The 19,917-nt window shown below is 47.4% G+C and overlaps 1 protein-coding gene across 2 annotated transcripts in view; it reads right to left on the bottom strand.

Annotated features, from left to right (window-relative positions):
• Positions 1 to 19,917, bottom strand: part of LOC120873147 (plasmolipin) — a 28,505-nt gene that overhangs the window by 6,791 nt on the left and 1,797 nt on the right. Inside the window, exon 1 of one of the 2 annotated variants that reach the window (XM_040253926.1) lies at positions 16,890 to 17,298. The exons of the other annotated variant lie outside the window; for it this stretch is intronic. Coding sequence (XP_040109860.1) covers positions 16,890 to 16,958 — 69 coding nt within the window. The 5' untranslated portion in view covers positions 16,959 to 17,298. Of the gene's footprint in view, positions 1 to 16,889; positions 17,299 to 19,917 lie in introns of those variants that run through there. 2 annotated transcript variants of the gene reach the window in all.

Genomic DNA, 19,917 nt, shown 5'->3' with positions numbered 1-19,917 from the left:
ACAATTATCTCCTTGTCTTTTTGTTTTGGCCATGCCACTGGGCGTACGGGATCAAACCCATGCCCCCGCAGTGGGAGCGTGGAACCCTAACCACTGGACTTCCAGGGAAGTCCCTAATTATCTCCTTGCTTTAAAGCAGGGTCCTTATGGGCCTCCATGCCATTGTATTGCCTGGTTACAACTATCTGAAAGGAAGTTAGAAAATGCAGTGAATTAAAAATCACGAAGGGAATGATTTGGGTTTATGTTAATGTACACTTATCAGTTGATGGTGTTATCACTCATGGCTTGGTCTCAAATAACCACATAATGCCCTCTGGCTTGTAATGTGCCAAGCCTCAGATGAGCACCTTCCCTTTTATTTCACTGATTTTCCCATAACCTACTCATTAAGCTTTTTTATTAGCCCCATTTTTCAAACAGGAGCTCAGAGGAAAATGTGCCCATGGTCACCTGTGGTCACCCATGAGTCAAGGACAGGGTAGGGCAGGACTTGAACCCAGATCAACCCTCTTCTGAAACCTGGTCTATTAAGAGTTACTTAGTGATGTACAAAAAATGAGGACACTTGGGCTGGCTCCGAGGGGTGAGGCCCAGCTGGCATCCTGGCTCCCTGGTCTCTGCCTCTCCCTCCTGCTCAGCCCTGATTTCCAGATCAGCAAGCGCAGCCTCTGGGAGACAAAGCTGCTGGAATAAGCATGAGAATATCTGGCATCCCTCCGGCCTTGCCTCCCTGGCCCTGTGCCCAGGGAGCTGCCTCGGTTTCTGCTCTCCAACAAGGAAGGTCCATCTGAACCTGACAGACTGGTTTTTCCCGTCCTCTCACCCCCAGCCCCAAGAATCTGCCGGAGCACCCCAGTCCAGGATAGGGCACCCCCGCATGTGCTGACCCTCTGCTGGGCATGGGAAGCTGGGCCCAGGCCTCATCTCTAGAATGTGCAGGAGCTGCTGGACCCTCCCTCCTGCTGCGGACCCACAGTCCAGCTGGAAGAGGCCGGAAGACTTGTCTTACAGTCCCGTCCAGAACAGTAAAACCCACCTTGCAGGGGAAGCAGGGAAGCGGTAGCCAGAGGGCAAGGCAGACAGCCCTGACTCTGCCACCTGCCCGCTGGGCGTTGTACAGGTCCTCGTGCAAGTCTGACACCCCTTCTCTGAGCACAGGCCCCACCGTGTGCCTCCCTCTAGGTTCACTCATCCAACAAGTATCTGTTGTGGGACTTCCTGGGTGGTCCAGTGGCTAAGACCGTATGCTGCAATGCAGGGAGCCCAGGTTCGATCCCGGGTCGAGGAACCAGATCCCACAAGGCACAACCAAGAGGCCCCATGTCACAACTGAAGATCCTGCATGCTGTGACTAAGACCTGGTGCTGCCAGATAAGTAAGGCAGACACCTGTTGAGCACTTACCACTGTGTGAGCGGTAAACATGGGAAGCCCTGCTCTCCTGGAGCTCTCACTCTACAGCTGGGTTGGGGGTAGGGGAGTCAGATAAAACCCTAGTACATGAGGGAAGCACAGGAAATTTGTTATGGGGAAAAATTCAGCTGAGAAGGGATAAGAAGGTCAAGAAAGATCTCACTAGGACATGAGAGCAGGGGGTGGGGGGGAAGTTTGCAAAAGGAAGGAGCCAGGTGAGGAAGAGCAGAACTCTGTGCTGTAACAAACTCTCGAGCTCCCTGACCCTTGCCCCCATGCACCTCTGTCCCCATGCACCTCTGACCCCATGCACCTCTGACCCCATGTCGACGCATACACCTGTGTGTCTTACTCTTCAAAGACTGACACACAGACATACACACACATACAAACATGCACTGAATGAAGCCTTGCCCCTCGGCCCCTCCAAACTCTGAGGCCCCTGCCATGCCTCCTCAGGTACCCCCTGCAGATGAACCAAGAGAACTGTCTGGAAATCCTGAAGGAAAAAAAAAAAAAAATGCCCTTTCCTTCTTGAAAACCTAAAGATTTCAGATGAGGGATTTTGTCTTTAAACGACAACTCCCCTGGTGGCTCAGACGATAAATAATCTGCAGGAGACGGAAGTTGAATCCCTGGGTCGGGAAGATCCCCTGGAGAAGGAAATGGCAACCCATTTCAGTATTCTTGCCTGGAGAATTCCATGGACAGAGGAGCCTGGTGGGCTACAGTCCATGGGGTTGCAGAGTCAGACATGACTGAGCGACTAACACTGTCAAAAAGGTCACATTCACACATGCTCCAGGACGTTCGAGCTTCCAAAAATTTTTTTCAACTGGATAACAGCGATTTTTGTTAAAAGCACCTGCTGAGTCAGAGAGGAAAGGGATTAGTCACAAATGCTTGACCATGAGGCATTTGGTGGGGGGCAATCAGTTGTGGGGGAGCAATCCAGGGGCTGAGGTTCTTATAAGAGGGAAACTGGACATAGAGACACACACAGAGAGAGCACCATGTGAAGACGGGGGCAGAGATCAGAGTGATATGTCTCCAAGCCAAGGAAAACAAAGAATTCCTGGCCAGAAGCATGGGACAGACTCTCCTTCAGGGCCTCCCAAAGGAACCAACCTTGCCAGCACCTTGACTTTGAACTTCTAATACTGTGAGACAATAAATTCCTGTTGTTTTTTAAGTGACCTAGTTCGTGGGAATTTGTTATGGCTGCTGCTGCTGCTAAGTCACTTCAGTGAATACATCTTTCTTTGCTACTCTTTGAGGCTGTGAATGGCTGTTATGATCTGATTTAACTGGGAGATGTTGGCATTAACTGATGAAAAGTTGGTCTATTGACTCCCTGGGTTCAAGCTCTGGCCCTGCCAGCTTACGAGCTGTGTGACCTCCAGCAAGTTGCTGAGCCTCTCTGTACCTCCGTGTGCTCATCTTCAAAATGTGCCGACCTTACAAGGGTAGATGTAAATGAAATAATGTACGAAAGGCACTCAGACCAACACCCAACACAGTCTTGACACTCAGTACATGCCCTAATATCGTTATCACTTCGAGGACTTAGAACTTGGGCCTTCCAGTCCCTTCCCTGGGCCTGGTTTCCTGCAGTACATGGGGTAGGACCAGCATGTGCAGTTCCTAGGGGTGTGGGGCTTGGTGAGGTGAAGGTATTTAACCTTAAGCACCAAGCATAGTTCCTGGCAGATAAGGGTCACCTCCCCACCCCCACCCATCAGTGCAGTCCCGCCCACCTTTCAGATAAGGCAGCTGGGCTTATCCTAAGGTGGTGGAGGTGTGGAGGTGAAGGGGAGCAGAATGCAACCCAACCCCACCCTAGGACTCCTCCTGCAGCTACGCTCCCTCCTCTCTTCACAGGCTAAGGGCCCCAGGGCAGAACCTTCACCGTTTAGACCTCAGTCTTCCCCTCTGTGCAGAAGCAGGGAGGTCTGCTCAGCGTTCTCCAAGGCTCCTCTCAGTCTGAGCCAGGCCTCCTCCAGGGGTACCCACAGCCTCTCCTCCCTCGTACTGACCGAAGGGACTCTACCAATCCCAGGAGCACTCGCTAACTCCACTCCTGCCCCAAGATGGTCACTCAACTCTCCTTTTAATACTCTCCACTCTCTGGGCCAAGAGTGGCCTTATTGTTGTTCAGTCACCAAGTCGTGTCTGACTCTCTGCAACCCCATGGACTGCAGCGTGCCAGGCTTCCCTGTCCTTCACTATCTTCCAGAGTTTCCTCAAACTTATGTACATTGAGTCGGTGATACCATCCAACCATCTCATCCTCTGCCCCCTCCTGCCCTCTATCTTTCCCAGCATCAGGATCTTTTCCAGTGAGTTGGCTCTTCACCTCAGGTGGCCACAGTATTGGAGCTTCCAATGAATATTCAGGGTTAATTTCCCTTAGGATTGATTGATTTGATCTCCTTGCAGTCCAAGGGACTCTAAAGAATCTTCTCCGATACCCTAGTTTGAAAGCATCAATTCTTTGGCACTCGGCCTTCTTTATGGTCCATCTCTCATAGCTGTACATGACTACTGAAAAAACCATAGCTTTGACTTTGACTATATAGACCTTTGTTGGCAAAGTGAATGCCCTGCTTTTTAATACGCTGTCTAGGTTCATCATAGAGTCATCTAACCTTTTTGGCTTGTTTTTTCATCTGACACATAAGAAGGTTGGGAATGTACCCCGATGCTGGTCACCTTGTTAAGGGAAACACACCAACTGAAACCAACCACCCTGGTCTGCCATGGACAGAGTTCCTCACGGCATCCAGTGTGAGGAACTCCGCCCATGGCGCTGGTCAGACACCATAGTAACCATGTGCGTGAGTTATTTTACAACAGGAGGTCCTGGTAAGGAAGACAGGACTAACATGCCACCACTAACCAAAAGAACTTAGGAAAGGTCAAAAGGAGATGTCACCTCCCAGAATCCTCCTCGCTGGCACGCGTCTTGGCTGAGCAGTGCATGCACCACCAGAAAGGACCCTGAATCAAGAGTGACTGGCCAGAGACAATAAACTGGCCTAGAAACGAACCCCATCACCATCAAACCTGAGACTGCAAGCCTCATGGCAGAGCAGTTGTGGGTTTCCTTACCCTCCTGCTCTTCTCTCGGGCGCCCCTTCCCAATAAAGTCTCTTGCTTTGTCAACACGTGTGTCTCCTCAGACAATTCATTTCCGAGGGTTACACAAGAGCCCACTCTTGGGCCCTGGAAGGGATCCCCCTTCCTGCAACTACCTCATAGGTATGTCATGCAGGTAAAATAAAGGAAAAAGTGAACAGTTGCAGAGGTTGTGAGTGGCTAGGAAGGCTGTTAGACAGCCTGGGGCTTAGAGGGAGTAAACCCCAGAGTTGGGGGGTGGGGTGGCACGAGGGGGACATTGTGCCCCAGAGCTAACACTGTGGTTTCAAACTCAGCAGCTACCAAGACAGGCAGGTCACAGAAATGACTAAGGTGGGCCAGGGGAGGTCTGTGGAGCTGAGAGCAACCAGCTGATGTCTGGGGGAATGCAGGCCTGGGATAGCCAGAACTTTTTTTTTTTTATTGCACCTACCACACGACATGCTGGATCGTAGTTCCCCAACCAGGGATCAAACCCATGCCCCCTACAGAGGAAACACAGATCCTTAACCTCTAGACCACCAGGGAAGTCTGAAGAAGTTCTAATTTTTAAAGAGATATTAGAAATCCAAATTTCTACATGAAATCTTCAGTTTTTTAAACATTGGTAATGAAACGAAATGTTTTGGGAACAATGTGAGGGTGGGGCCCATTCAACAGCCCCCAGGACTCCCTTCTCCCCACTGCACCTTCCAGAAAACTGAGGTCCAGGGGACCACGTGAACCCTTCCCAGGGTTTCCCCACACAGGGACACATCTGGGCAGCTCAGGACACTCAGAACTTGGCCTGGCCCAGCCCAGCCTCCACCCCCGCTCTGGCCCTTCTCCCTATGGTGAAAGGGACTTTATGGGGACAAAAAGCCACCCATTGTGTCACAGGAGACAAAGGCGCAGGGGACAGAGGCGCCGGGCGGTGGGGTGCCACCACAACTCCACACCCCCCCCCTCCCCTTGCAGAGGGATAGGCTCCTTGGAATTCCCACTGTCTGCTCTGTAGGCCACGCCGGGGCAGGTTCATAACCCAGCCTGGGGCCAACTGACCGGGTCTGGGCTGGTATCTAACTCTGCCAAACCTCCCTTTTGTCACCTGAAAAGCAGGCACGTGAGTTACCACATCGAGTCACTGAACAAACTCTCCCCCAAGGGCCCGCTTTGTGCCAGGCGCTGTTATAGGATTCAGGGAGTGTGGGGTGGGGGGAGAGAGCCAAGAAGCCAGGGTCCCCACCCACAAGCATGCAGCTCCCAGCCTGGGTTGCCAAGGAGGAGGGGGAGGAGGGGAACACTGACTCAGGGCCTGGGTCACCTCCAGGGCTTTCCAAACAGAGCCTTTATCACAGTGCTTCTTATTCCTGAGTCCTGAGTTACAGAATTAAAGATGAAAGAGACCTCTACACCACTACCCTCACGGCCCTGCCACCCCCAGATCCCCCTAACGGGGACCTCCAGCCCCTGCGTGCAGACTGAATGTCAAGGAACCTACTGCCACCATATTCCTCTGGGGTCTCTCTCGGGGTTCTAGAAAAACCTTCCCAACCTGAAGCTCAAGCAGCACTCTGGGGCCAGAGACTAAGCAGGTCCCCTCCACAGACAGCCCCAGGTGTGTGGAGGCAGGTGGGGGCCCCCTGAGGCATCGCCAAGGCCTTCCCTGGCTCCCAGAGGCAGCAGCAACACAGCCCCTCAGTGAAGTTCCAGAAATTTACACCCTACCTGCCTGCCTTCCCACCCTCCTCTCCTCCCTTCACTGGGGTCTCCTGGTCTCCCCAGAAGGCCAATCTGTGCCTTCTCCCCAGCACGGAGACTCTAACAGCCATACAGAGCTATCCCAGGCAGGCCTTAGGCCCCTTGAAAGCCCAGGTCAAGTGCAACTCAACTCCAACCCCTCCCCCCACCCCACCCCATTGCTTCACTCCCAGGAAGCCCAGCTCTTTACATAAAGCACATGGCCCATTTCACAGATGGGGAAACCAAGTCACTTGGAAAAGATGAACCTCACCCAAGGTTATGCACAGTTAATGGTGGGGCCAGTTCTGTGACTCAGCAGATAGAGAGATGCCCAGTGGGGAATAGAATTCCAAATCCCAGAAGGTAGGGACACTCCCTGGAGACTAATTGGGAGGGAATATCAGTGCCCTGGAGGTGGGAGCAGAGAAGGGGCAGGGGTGGTCCTTGGACCCTGAGGGGATGACAGAAGCAATGTTTTCAGCACCCTAGGCTGGTCCCTGCCATTGGCTCTCCAGAGAGAGCTGGCTGCTGGGATCACAGGCACTTCATTAGCCCCATGAGACCTGGCCTCTCTGCCTGCTGGGAATAGGGTTGGGGTGAAACCATTTACCAGACTGGGACTTGAACCCATGTGTGGAACTCGAACCCAGACAAAACCCAGCTTGGGACTTGAACCCATGTGGCTGGGACACTAACCCAGCCAAAACCCAGCTTGGGAAGCAGAAGGGAAGGTCCATCTTCTGTAATTCTGGATACCCAATCTAGGGGCCCCAGGGACAAGGGGGGGCTCCTTGTTTTAGTCTACAAGGGCTGAAATCCCTAGAGCCATCTTGATGTAGAACTGCTGTAACTGGTTCCTTAGCCTTCCTATGCATCTTCTGGTTAATGAAGCATTTTTTGAACCAGCACCAGGGTACATAAATATGTATAAATGACAAAAGACTCAAAAGGCATGGTGAAACATCTGATTACAATGTACGATAAAGTTGGATAACCAGAATTACAAATGATCACATTTAACATAACATACCAAATAACCCTAGTTAAATATATCTCTTTGAGATAACATAGGAGCCCTCTAAAACATCCCAAAGTTAGTTTTCAGTTAGATAAGATCATAAGTCACTGGGAGACAATACTTTTTCCCTACCTAAAGGTTTTTTTCCCTAAAGATCTCAAAAGCAAATGTAAATCACTTATAGGCAAAGAAACTCATCTCAATCTGTTTGTCAAAAGAAGCATTTCAAGAATACTTTGGAAGGAGAAATCAAATCCATTCCTAACAAAATCCATTTACCCAACTAAATTTAATTCAGTCTTAGAAAATCCTGATCATGTGTAACTCTTTGCCTATATTAATCACACCAAAAAGCTTAAACCACTTTCAAATTTTCAATCTTTCACTGTTCAATCACCAGATATCAGTTTTGTCCTGAGTATTTTTCAGATAACATAAGACTGAAATTAATTCTCGCCAGACTATTTTGTATTTTTGAGTATTTATATGAGCATTTAATTTCCTTTAAGTCAATTAAAAGAGCTATTTTGTGAATTAACTTTTGGCAATATTATACATCTAGAACACACTTATAGACACATATGAACACACAAACAGAGACCTCGTAGTTTCTATTTCAGAATTTTAGTCATGATCTTGAGAACCCAAACCATTTTACCAAAATAATTCCTAAATCTGGGAGAGGTTCATTATCATTTTGTATATATTGAGGTAATCTGAAAGATGGGATTATCTTTTTAATCAAATTCTTTGTTGCTCATTCTGTCCATGTGGGAAAGTTCTCTAGCCATTTAGTGAATGTGTTTGCTGCTGCTGCTGCTAACTCGCTTCAGTTGTGTCCGACTCCGTGCGACCCCATAGACGGCAGCCCACCAGGCTCCCCCGTCCCTGGGATTCTCCAGGCAAGAACTCTGGAGTGGGTTGCCATTTCCTTCTCCAATGCATCAAAGTGAAAAGTGAAAGTGAAGTCACTCAGTCGTGTCCAACTCTTAGCGACCCCGTGGACTGCAGCCCACCAGGCTCCTCCATCCATGGGATTTTCCAGGCAAGAGTACTGGAGTGGGGTGCCATTGCCTTCTCCAAGTGAATGTGTCTACCTTTACCAACAAATATTTGTTTCCTCCAGACTTGGGCATCTGAGTAAAATCAATTTCCCAGTTCTCCTAGGTGTTGAATGGGTCTGAATAACGGAGGAGAGGGTGGCATTTCTCTAGGGTTATTTTGTAAACATGTGTCACAGGATTTGGTAATCTGGGCCACTACCATTTTCATTCCTTTACCCACAGGCAAGCTTTATAGTAAATTCCAAAGAGCTTCACATCCATATCTTACTTCCCTGGTGGCTCAGACAGTAAAGCATCTGCCTGCGATGCGGGAGACCCAGGTTCAGTCCCTGGGTCGGGAAGATCCCCTGGAGAAGGAAATGGCAACCCAGTCCTCTTGCCTGGAAAATTCCATGGACTGAGGAGCCTGGTAGGCTACAGTCCATGGGGTCCCAAAGAGTCGGACAGGACTGAGCGACTTCACTTTTCACTTCACTTTCACATCCATAGTGGGTAGTTTCATATAAAACCTTGATTACTTTCCATTGCTGAGTTTGTGGAATCACAGTATTTTCATCTAACATACACCATCCCCTTTGACTTATTAACCCCCTATTTTTAGCCCAATTTTTCCCCTTGGTATAACAAGGTTGTGGCATTTCCTCTATCAAGCCTAGGACTTTCAAAACTGCCTGTGTTTTATTTGTTGGTATAGAAGCTAAGGTTTCCAATCCTTTGGGCTAAGACTGAGAAGGTTGTAACCAGTGTCTATAAGAAATTCTACCAAGCCACATCAATGATCACCCAAAGCTTGACATTAGCTATGTAGATGGTATCTTTCGGCAGAACCATTTTTAGTCTTGGGTCCCATCGGTCTTCTGATTGCAAAACCATCAATGGTTGAGGGGCCTCTACTGTCTGGTGTCTGGGACATTCCCTCTGCCAATGCCTGGCTACTTGCAAAGGACACATCGACCGCAGTGCTTCCTCCAGTGACCCCTTTGTCCACAGAGGCCGCAGTGGCCTTGTATGTGTACCCACCGACCTCGTGGTCCACCAGGACCAGATTGGCCAAGCAAGGACAGCCTCCTAGTTGGTGGTCTTTGAGCAGACAAAGCCATTGCAATCATTTGGGTCTCTTGCATATTTCTCTGGGTGCATTCAGTCTTTTTAACCATATCCCCATTATTGAAAACCAAATAAGCCAATTGGAACAAATCATTCATTGGAGTCTGAGGACCAGCAGTTGCTTTCTGAATTTTATGCCTGATGTCTGGGGCAGATTGGGCTATGAAATGCATAGCCAAAAGGGCCCGTCCCTCAGAGGAGGAGGGATACACTCCTTAAAGCTTAGGTATCCCTCCTAAAAGCTTCTACTAATCTCCTTTGGAAGACTGCAGGTTTTTCATCCTATCCCTGTTGGACCTTTTTCACCTTTTTGTAATTAATAGGTTTTACTGTAAGTTTCTTCATAATCTCTATTAAACAGTTAATCATATGGTCCCATCTATCTATTATCAATAGAATCAGCTGGTGATTCCACTGCAAATTTGCCTCGGGGACAGCATCGTTCCCTACCCAGTGCACTGCATGGCCCTGTTGGCTTGGGCTGCCAATTGGTCTGTATGGGCTCTGGCTGCCAGTGTTATATCCTGCTTTTCCTTGGCGGTGCAGCAAAGGTATAGTAAAATCTGTTAAGTACCCCCAGGTGAGATCAAAAGATCTTACTAATGGGGTTAATAACCTCAGATATGCAGATGACACCACCCTTATGGCAGAAAGTGAAGAGGAACTAAAAAGCCTCTTGATGAAAGTGAAAGTGGAGAGTGAAAAAGTTGGCTTAAAGCTCAACATTCAGAAAACAAAGATCATGGCATCTGGTCCCATCACTTCATGGGAAATAGACAAGGAAACAGTGGAAACAATGTCAGACTTTATTTTGGGGGGGGCTCCAAAATCACTGCAGATGGTGATTGCAGCCATGAAATTAAAAGACGCTTACTCCTTGGAAGAAAAGTTATGATCAGCCTAGGTAGCATACTGAAAAGCAGAGACATTACATTGCCAACAAAGGTCCATCTAGTCAAGGCTATGGTTTTTCCAGTAGTCATGTATGGATGTGAGAGTTGGACTGTGAAGAAAGCTGAGCGCCGAAGAATTGATGCTTTTGAACTGTGGTGTTGGGAGAAGACTCTTGAGAGTCCCTTGGACTGCAAAGAGATCCAACCAGTCCATCCTAAAGGAGATCAGTCCTGAATATTCATTGGAAGGACTAATGCTGAAGGTGAAACTCCAATACTTTAGCCACCTGATGTGAAGAACTGACTCACTGGAAAAGACCTTGATGCTGGGAAAGATTGAAGGCCGGAGAAGCAGGGTTAGATAGAGGATGAGATGGTTGGATGGCATCACTGACTCAACGGACCTGAGTTTGAGTAAGCTCCAGGAGTTGGTGATGGACATGGAAGCCTGGCGTGCTGCAGTCCATGGGGTTGCAAAGAGTCAGACATGACTGAGCGACTGAACTGAACTTGGGTAACTCAGGGTAAAAAGAAGTTCCTGAATATGGGTGGGGCCTCTTTTTATCCCTAGCTGTGTCTTCCCCAGAGGTAATGGTTCCTCCCAGTAGGCAAGGAGTAGCTCTGGCTCCTCCTTGCAGAGGATTTAAACTTTGGATGGCTCCATAGGGTAGATCAGTTAAAATGTCTTCTGTCTCCTTACTAGAATTATCCCTTTGAACTACATGCACCTTAAATTCCTTTTGGGTCTCACTGTATAAATACAAGGCCATGAAAATTTGAACATATGGAAGCTCACTCCATTTAAATTTCCTTCTACAATATAAATCTAACTGCACTATAGTATCATAACTCAGAGATCCACTTAATGGCCACTTTTCTTAGCTTCTGGCTCAGACAGTAAACTGTCTGCCTACAATGTGGGAGACCTGGGTTCAGTCCCTGCATCAGGAAGATCTCCTGCAGAAGGAAATGGCAATCACTCCGGTATTCTTGCCTGGAAAATCCCATGGACAGAGGAGCCTTTTAGGCTACAGTCCATGGAGTCAGAAAATGTTGGACATGACTGAGTGACTTCACTTTCCCTTTTTTCACTTTTCTTGGCTTCCTAGCTCATGTCGTGACCAAATATGATTACATACCATAACAAGATTCTTTGTTTTTAATCCCAGTAGTCTGAATCTTTCCCAGTCTTGGAGGATAAGACCCAGGGGGGTATTGGTTGGGACTAATGCTGCCTAACCCATTTCAGACCCAAATTGAGATAATGTCTCTAACTCCCATCCTATCCAAAATTTTACCATTAAGTTAAAATCCACCACACAATTTGGTCAAGATTTACACTTAGAATTTTAGATCCCATCCCTTCCAAGATAGTCTCCCAAATGGTTGTAGTGCCCAAAAGTTGTTACAAAGAAATGGCACAAAGATGTCCTCAGTGGTGTTGAGGATGAGCTGGAGTTGGTCTAGTTATAAGCTGGGAATAAAGGATCAGAACTTGTAAAGGTTATAGGGAGGAAGTGAAGTGAAGTGAAGTTGCTCAGTTGTGTCCGACTCTTTGTGACCCCAAAGACTGTAGCCTACTACACCCCTCCGTCCATGGGATTTTCCAGGCAAGAGTATTGGAGTGGGTTGCCATTTCTTTCTCCAGGGATCGAATCCAAGTCTCTTGCAGTGGCTAGCAGATTCTTTACCACTGTGCCACCTGGTTAGATGATATCCCTGGGGTAAAGTGGGGAGAGGTTGGGGTATACACAGGAAATAGAACAGAGTGGGCATGGGGGGAGTCAACTCGATCCAAAGGGGACAGAGATTGCTCCTGGTGCTCTTTCCCATTCTATTTTATTCTGGACTGTTGTAAATATATTATCTATTAAAGAAATTAAGAAAAGAAAGGATTAAAAAAGACAGACACATGTAGTTCTCTGTGCAATGATACAGGACATCCCTAGGTATATTGCCAGGAGGGAAAGACTGGAAAGGCACAGGTGCGGTGGGGCTACCCGTGTTTTGTGTAAATAACCCACTGACTCACCCTGGAATGTCACACCCATAATGCCTCCAGCGAGGGCCAGGGATAGGGGTGTGGGCAGTGACCCAACCAGGATAAGAGATTATATATTCATTGATAACCCTTTGTATTCATTAATAGCCCTTTGGACTGCTAAAGTGTTTTTGCTATATGTCTGTATATATTTTTAAAAGAATAAAAGCATTAAAAAAAAAAAGAGCCCATCAACATTTACACAGTGCTACATATAAAATGGATAACCAACAAGAATCTACTGTATAGTACTGTCATGCTATATCAATGTTATGTGGCAGCCTAGATGGGAGGCGACTTTGGGGGAGAATGGATACATATATATGTACGGCTGAGTCTGTTTGCTGTTCACCTGAAACTATCACAACATTGTTAACTGGCTATACCCCAAACAAAATTAAAAGTTTAAAAAAAACAGAGAATAAAAAAATAAAGTGAAGTGAAAGTTGTTCAGTTCTGTCTAACGCTTTGCGAATCCATGGACTATACAGTCCATAGAATTCTCTAGGCCAGAATACTGGAGTGGGTAGCTTTTTCCTTCTCCAGGGGATCTTCCCAACCTAGGGATCAAACACAGGTCTCCCAAATTGTAGGTGGATTCTTTACCAGCTGAGTCACAAGGGAAGCCAAAATAAATAAAAAACAAAACAAAAACCAGGCCCATCAATAGAGAAATGGCTAAATGAACTCAGGTCCAACCAGTGACATTCTGGAATAGCCTGAATGGTTAAGAAGGAGGGAGACAGCTCAAAGAGATGCAGGTACCCTGGATATAAGACAAGCAACTGAACAAAGGATACAGAATTAAGACATCAGTGTATTTTAAATGCATGGGAAAAAGAAATAGAAACACCCCAATACAGCAGTTCCCTTTGGGAGACAGGCAGGGGATCCAAGGATAATTTTAGTCTTATCTGTAATCGGTTTTTGCTTTTTAAGGAGAACGTGTCCATATATTGGTTATATAATTACAAATTGACTCCAAACATTCAAGAATCCCCCAGCCACAAGTGGGGTGTGTAGGCGGAGCTAACAATACAGGCTCCCTACAGCAGAGCATGGAGGAAGGTGGGGAGCATGCAGCAGCAGGAATGCTGCCCTAGGGAGATGGAACCCACAAAACTCAATGCTAAGGAAAACCCTGTGAGTTCCCAACACGGCGATCCCAACATGGCCAACCTCTGCTCGCACCTCTCAGACCTCAACAGCATTGTCTCACCAGGCTAAAGAGCTGACTTTCAGGTCCTGTCCTGCCTCCAACCTGGAGAGGAGCTGCCATGCCTTGTGGGGCTGGAGAGAGATCCAGGATTACCAAGAGGAAGGACTTTCTCACCCTCCCAAGCGCACAAGGGTGCAGCAGGCATCCTTTAGAGAGACTGAGCTCCCTGTCCCTGGAAGCATACAAGCTCTTGCTGAGGAGACACCCGGGGACCTTTGGAGCAAGTGTAAGAGCCCTAGATTTCTATGACCCTGTGAATCCTAATAATTTCCCTTCATTCTCACACACACTGTGCTAAGCCCTCTGCAGACATCAGCTTCCACCTTCCCCACAATCTCACCATCACCATTTCACAGACACGGAAACTGAGGCTTAGGGGTATTAGGGAACTTGTCCAAGATCACAGAGCCAGGATTTGAAACCAAGCTTCTCTGCTTCCACCAGTCCTCTCACGACCGCCCACGGATCACCGTGATCAAGTGGCAAGTGAAGCTTCCAATCTGTTTTTTCCCCTGTTAACTGGGAATTGTGTGTGTGTTCAGTCACTCAGTCATCATGTCCCATACTTCGTGACCCGATGAACTGTAGCCCACCAGGCCCTTCTGTCCATGGGATTCTCTGGGCAAGAATATTGGAGAAGATTGCCATTTCCTCCTCCAGGGGACCTTGCCGACCCAGGGATCGAACCCACATCTCCTGCATCTCTGCATTGCAGGTGGATTCTTTACTGCTGAGCCACTGGGCAAGCCCCAAGGACAGGATAGACGCTTCTAAACACAAATGGCTCTACTGTCACAGACCACCCATAGGGCTTCTCTGTCCCAAGCCTTCTGACTGCTGGGCCTTTATATGAGATATTCCAAGGTTCATCTGCTCTGTACTTCCTTCTTACTACCCCTTTCACATAATAAACCTTTCAGAGCCCATTTCTATCAGGAAGACTTCCCTCTGGCCCTGGCCTCTAATGAGTTTCCCATGCTGAATTTCCTCTTCTTCCTCTCCAAGGCACCCCATTTCCCACCAAAAAACAAAACAAAACCCCAAAAACAAAACAAAAGGAAGCACAGCTAGAGCCAGGCTTTGGATTCTCAGATCTGAGTGCAAATCACAGCTTGGCCGCTCTACCCCATGTGTCCTTGTACAAGTTCCTCAAACTCTCTAAGTCTGTTCCTTCATCAGTAAACCCACGTGGGGCTTCCCAGGAGGCACCAGTGATAAAGAACCTGACTGCCAATGCGGGAGACATAAAAGACATGGGTTTGATTGCTGGGTCGGGAAGATCGTAGGAGGAAATTGTAACCCACTCCAGTACTCTTGCCTGGAGAATCCCATAGACAGAGGAGCCTGGCGGGCTACAATTCATAGGGTTGCAAAAAGTTAAACACAGCTGAAGCAATTTAGCATACATGCATGCAAACCCAGGAGATCACCTTTCTCCCCCGGGCTGGAGGAAGATTAAAAAAAATAACAAGAAGAAGAAATGTGCGCTTCACTTTATACTTACTCTATATGTCTCTGGGATCAGCCAAGTTAACCACAGCTTCCACAAAGTTCCTCCACCAACTAGCCACACAAAGATCTGCAGCATCAAAGGTTCCCGGTTTTTAAGACCAAGAGTTATCTCTAGACCAGGCATGCCTGCTTCCTTTTTTGTTTTATTTTTCTTTCTTTTTAGATGCTATCTGTATAAATTCATGCTTCCCTTTTTACCTAGGCTGGTAGGAAACTCAACAAGGAATCAACAGCCTTAAATTTGTGACTGAGTCTAGATTCTTCTCAGCTCTCTTTAAGTCAGCCCCTACCCCATCTCCACACACACACACACACACACACACTACCAACTTTAAAAAATATACTACTTTAACTCTTCTGTCATATGTGACTTAATATCATATCCTATTTCATATTATTTCTGGAGCTAGATGGCATGGGGGAAGTGACAAATCAGTGAACACTGAGGCTGGTTCTTCAGGACACATTTAATACTAAACAAAGAACACATCTCCTTCTCAAGAAGCTGGGGCCTTCCCACCCAGCCCCTCTTCCTCCTCCCACATCTGGAACCCTTCACCAGATCTTGGGAAACACGGATGTCTGATACCTTCCCATGTACTGCCTCCTCCAGGCAGCCCACCTGATCCCTCCATAGGAAGCTCATCCTTTGAGCACCTCCCTCAGAGACCAAGAGCTCCAGAGAGCAGGTACTGGACTGGGGTCTTTGCTCCCACAACAGCACCACACCCAGTGTCCAGCTGGGGAGGAGCCCAGCTGAGTGTGATAAAAAAAGTGCAGTCAGAAAAGTCAGGCCACTGGGGGCTTCGATCCCAGCTCTAACACTCTATGTGCTCTTGGGCCAAGAACTGACCTCTGGGCCTCAGTTTCCTCACCTGTAAAGTGGAGGAATATATGAGAATATGAAGCTCTTAGCAAAGAGCCTGAAGCCTAGTTGGCATCTGAGTGGTGGGAGCCACACTGGCTGCCCAGCAGACGTGGTGCCTATTGAGTGGAGCCCCCTTTGTCTCAGACCCCATGGAACTGTCCATTGCCAGAGAAACAGTTCAGGAAGCAGCTTCTCCCGCAAGCCAATTGGTGAAGTCATGAGAAAGTGCAGGTCTTCAGCACTCCAATGGGAGACTCTCATCCTCCCACCCTGGGCTCCAAAAACACTGCAGGGAGAGCAAAGGAAGGCCATCCCACTCAGAGCCAGTCCCTGGAGTCCAAGTGCCAAGCTCCCCCACAGCTCTCCCGGCAGTCCTACATTCCATCCACACCTCTGTCTACATCTGTGTGTGATGGGACCCAGATGCTCAGGACTGGGCTGCTAAGCCCACAGGGACCCCCAAATCAAGAGACACAAGCCTCCTCCAGCAGAAGCTACTTCAGTTCTTGCAGACACAGCAGGACCCTCCTCTAGTTCCCCTTATTCCAAGTCTCATTGTTCAAATGCAAAAGGGGCTGATGCTCAGGTCCTGTCTACCAAGAGTGAACCATGGGGGACCCACCCCATGGCCTCCTCATCCTCAGCCCAGCTCAGAGGCCCCTGCGTTTCCAAACCCCCTAAGTATGCAAACAGAAAACCATCATCATTTATCTCCTTCGGCTTCTGGCCACCCAGATACAAGTGCTTCAACTCCGGTGTAGGGGAGCAAAATTTACCATCCCCAAACTCATCTTTCTGGCATATCAATTTTAAGCTGGTTATTTGCTAAGAAAAGCAGGCAAGGGAATAGCTGAGAACCAAGGCTCCTTACCCTTTTGTAAGAAATACTTACATTTGTAAGGATGTCTCCCTCACAGTACCAGGGAGAGGAGGTTGACCAAATCTCTAGAAACACATCCATGGAAAAAGCAATGACTTAAACTTGCACCACAACCTTACCCTTGTTTCTTGTGCTTTTCCCAGTCACATCCTGTAACTGACCTCACATCCTCAACATCCTCTTTTTCTTTAGCTGAAGATGGGATTTAAGGGGAGGGCTTTGGCCATTTTTTGAGTTCCTCAGTTTTTCTGGGTCTCTCCCATGTGTATATAGCATTAAACCTTGTTTGATTTTTCTCATGTTCATCTCTTTCATGTCAATTTAACTCTTAGACCAGCCAGAAGAACTCGATGGGTAGAGGAAAACTTCCTTCCCTCCACTGGCTAAATCAACCTGCTGGCTACTCTCCCCACGTGTGTATGTGTGTTCAATCACTCAGTCATGTCCGACTATTTGCAACCCTATGGACTGTAGCCCATAGAGCTCCTCTGTCCATGGGATCTCCTGGGCAAGAATACTGAAGTGGGTTGCTGTTCCCTTCTCCAGGAGATCTTCCTGACCCAGGGGTTGAACCCGGGTCTGCAGCGTTGCAGGCAGATTCTTTACCATCTGAGTCACCAGGGAAGCCTGCTCCCTACTTCTCTTCCACTTCCCCAGCCCCAAGCCTTGGCCTGCATGATCGCCTGCCCTTTTAGCACCCTTTCCCTACTTCTGCCTCAGATATCAGTGAAGTGAAGTGAAAGTCGCTCAGTCATGCCCAACTCTTTGCGAACCCATGGACTATACAGGCCAGAATACTGGAGTGGGTAGCCTTTCCCTTCTCCAAGGGATCTTTCCAACCCAGGGATCAAACCCAGCATGTTCTTTACCAGCTAAGCTGCAAGGAAAGCCCAAAGGGCAATGTCAAAAGCCACCTTTCTTCCACAAGCCTTCCTGACCTCAGAACTGATTCTCTCTCTCCTCTGCGCTTCCACACCCTTGGGTCGGGGACTTCCTTCGTGCTTGGCAACTGCTCCCTTCACAAGCAGGCAGAAGCCTAGCACTCAGCATCGCTCCAGACAGGCCCTTCCTACCAGCAGATTTAAATTTGAGGGAACCTCTGCCCCTCCCCTTCCCTTCCCAGAGAACCTGCCTGACAACTCAGAGGAGTTTAAAATGCAGATTTCTGGGCTGTAGTGACTGAGATTCCAATTCCACATTTTTTCCTGGGGTCTGGACGAACACCTACAAGACCCTCCCAAAGAGCCTGAGGGTGAGGTTGGGGACAAGGCTCACAGGAAGAGATCTGAGGAATTCTGAAAGAGATACCAATAACGAGTTCATGATCTCAGCCACAGTCAGCTCCCTGTCTTGTGGTCTTGTTTTTGCTGACAGTATAGCGCTTCTCCATCTTCGGGAAAACCACTAGACCACTCAGGTTTGACCTAAATCAAATCCCTTACGATTATACAGTGGAAGTGACAAATAGATTCAAGGGATTAGATCTGATAGACAGAGCGCCTGAAGAACTATGGATCGGGGTTCGCGACATTGTACAGGAGGCAGTGATCAAGACCATCTCCAAGAAAAAGAAATGCAAAAAGGCAAAATGGTTGTCTGACGAGGGCTTCCAAATAGCTGAGAAAAGAAGAGAAGCTAAAGGCAAAGGAGAAAAGGAAAGCTATACGCATCTGAATGCAGAGTTCCAAAGAATAGCAAGGACAGATAAGAAAGGCTTCCTCAGTGATCAATGAAAACAAATAGAGGAAAAGAACAGAATGGGAAAGACTAGAGATCTCAACAAGAAAATTAGAGCTACCAAGAGAAATTTTCATGCAAAGATGGGCACAATAAAAGACAGAAATGGTATGGACTTAACAAAAGCAGAAGATATTAAGAAGAGGTGGCAAGAATACATAGAAGAAATATACAAAAAAGATCTTCATGACCAAGATAACCATGTTGGTGTGATCACTCACCTAGAGCCAAACATCCTGTAGTCCAAAGTTAAGTGGGACTTAGGAAGCATCACTACAAAAAAAAAACAAAACAAAACAAAACAAAAAAAAACTAGTGGAGGTAATAGAATGCCAGCTGAGCAATTTCAGATCCTAGAAAATGATGTTAAAGTGCTACACGCAATATGCCAGCAAATTTGGAAAACTCAGCAGTGGTCATAGGACTGGAAAAGGTCAGTTTGCACTCCAATCCCAAAGAAAGGCAGTGCCAAAGAATGTCCAAACTACAGATCAATCACACTCATCTCACACACTTGCACAGTAATGCTGAAAATTCTCCAAGCAAGGTTTCAACAGTATGTGAACCAAGAACTTTCAGATATTCAAGCTGGATTTAGAAAAGGCAGAGGAACCAGAGATCAAACTGCCAACATCCGCTGGATCATAGAAAATGCAAAAGAATTTCAGAAAAATATCTACTTCTGCTTTACTGACAACACCAAAGCCTTTGTCTGTGTGGATCACAACAAACTGGAAAATTCTTCAAGAGATGGGAATACCAGACCACCTGGCCTGCCTCTTGAGAAATCTGTATCCAGGTCAAGAAACAACAGTTAGAACCGGACATGGGACAGCAGACTGGTTCCAAACAGGGAAAGGATTACGTCAAGGCTGTATATTATCATCCTCCTCATTTAACTCCTATGCAGAGTACATCATGCTAAATGCTGGCTGGATGAAGCACAAGCTGGAATCAAGCTTGCCAGGAGAAATATCAAGAACCTCAGATATGCAGATGACACCACCCTTATGGCAGAAAGCAAAGAAGAACTAAAGAACCTCTTGGTGAAAGTGAAAGAAAAGAGTGAAAAATTTGGCTTAAAACTCAACATTCACATTAAAAAAAAAAAATTCAGAAAACAAAGATCATGGCATCTGGTCTCATCACTTCATGGCAAATAGATGGGGAAACAGTGGAAACAATGACAGACTTTATTTTTGGGGGCTCCAAAATCACTGCAGATGGTGACTGCAGCCATGAAACTAAAAGACTCTTGCTCCTTGGAAGAAAAGCTATGACCAACCTAGACAGCATATTAAAA

The sequence above is a fragment of the Oryx dammah genome, unplaced genomic scaffold (genome assembly GCF_014754425.2).
Source record: "Oryx dammah isolate SB20612 unplaced genomic scaffold, SCBI_Odam_1.1 HiC_scaffold_13, whole genome shotgun sequence".
Lineage (NCBI taxonomy): Eukaryota > Metazoa > Chordata > Mammalia > Artiodactyla > Bovidae > Oryx > Oryx dammah.
This window is presented reverse-complemented; position numbering and strand designations above follow the sequence as displayed.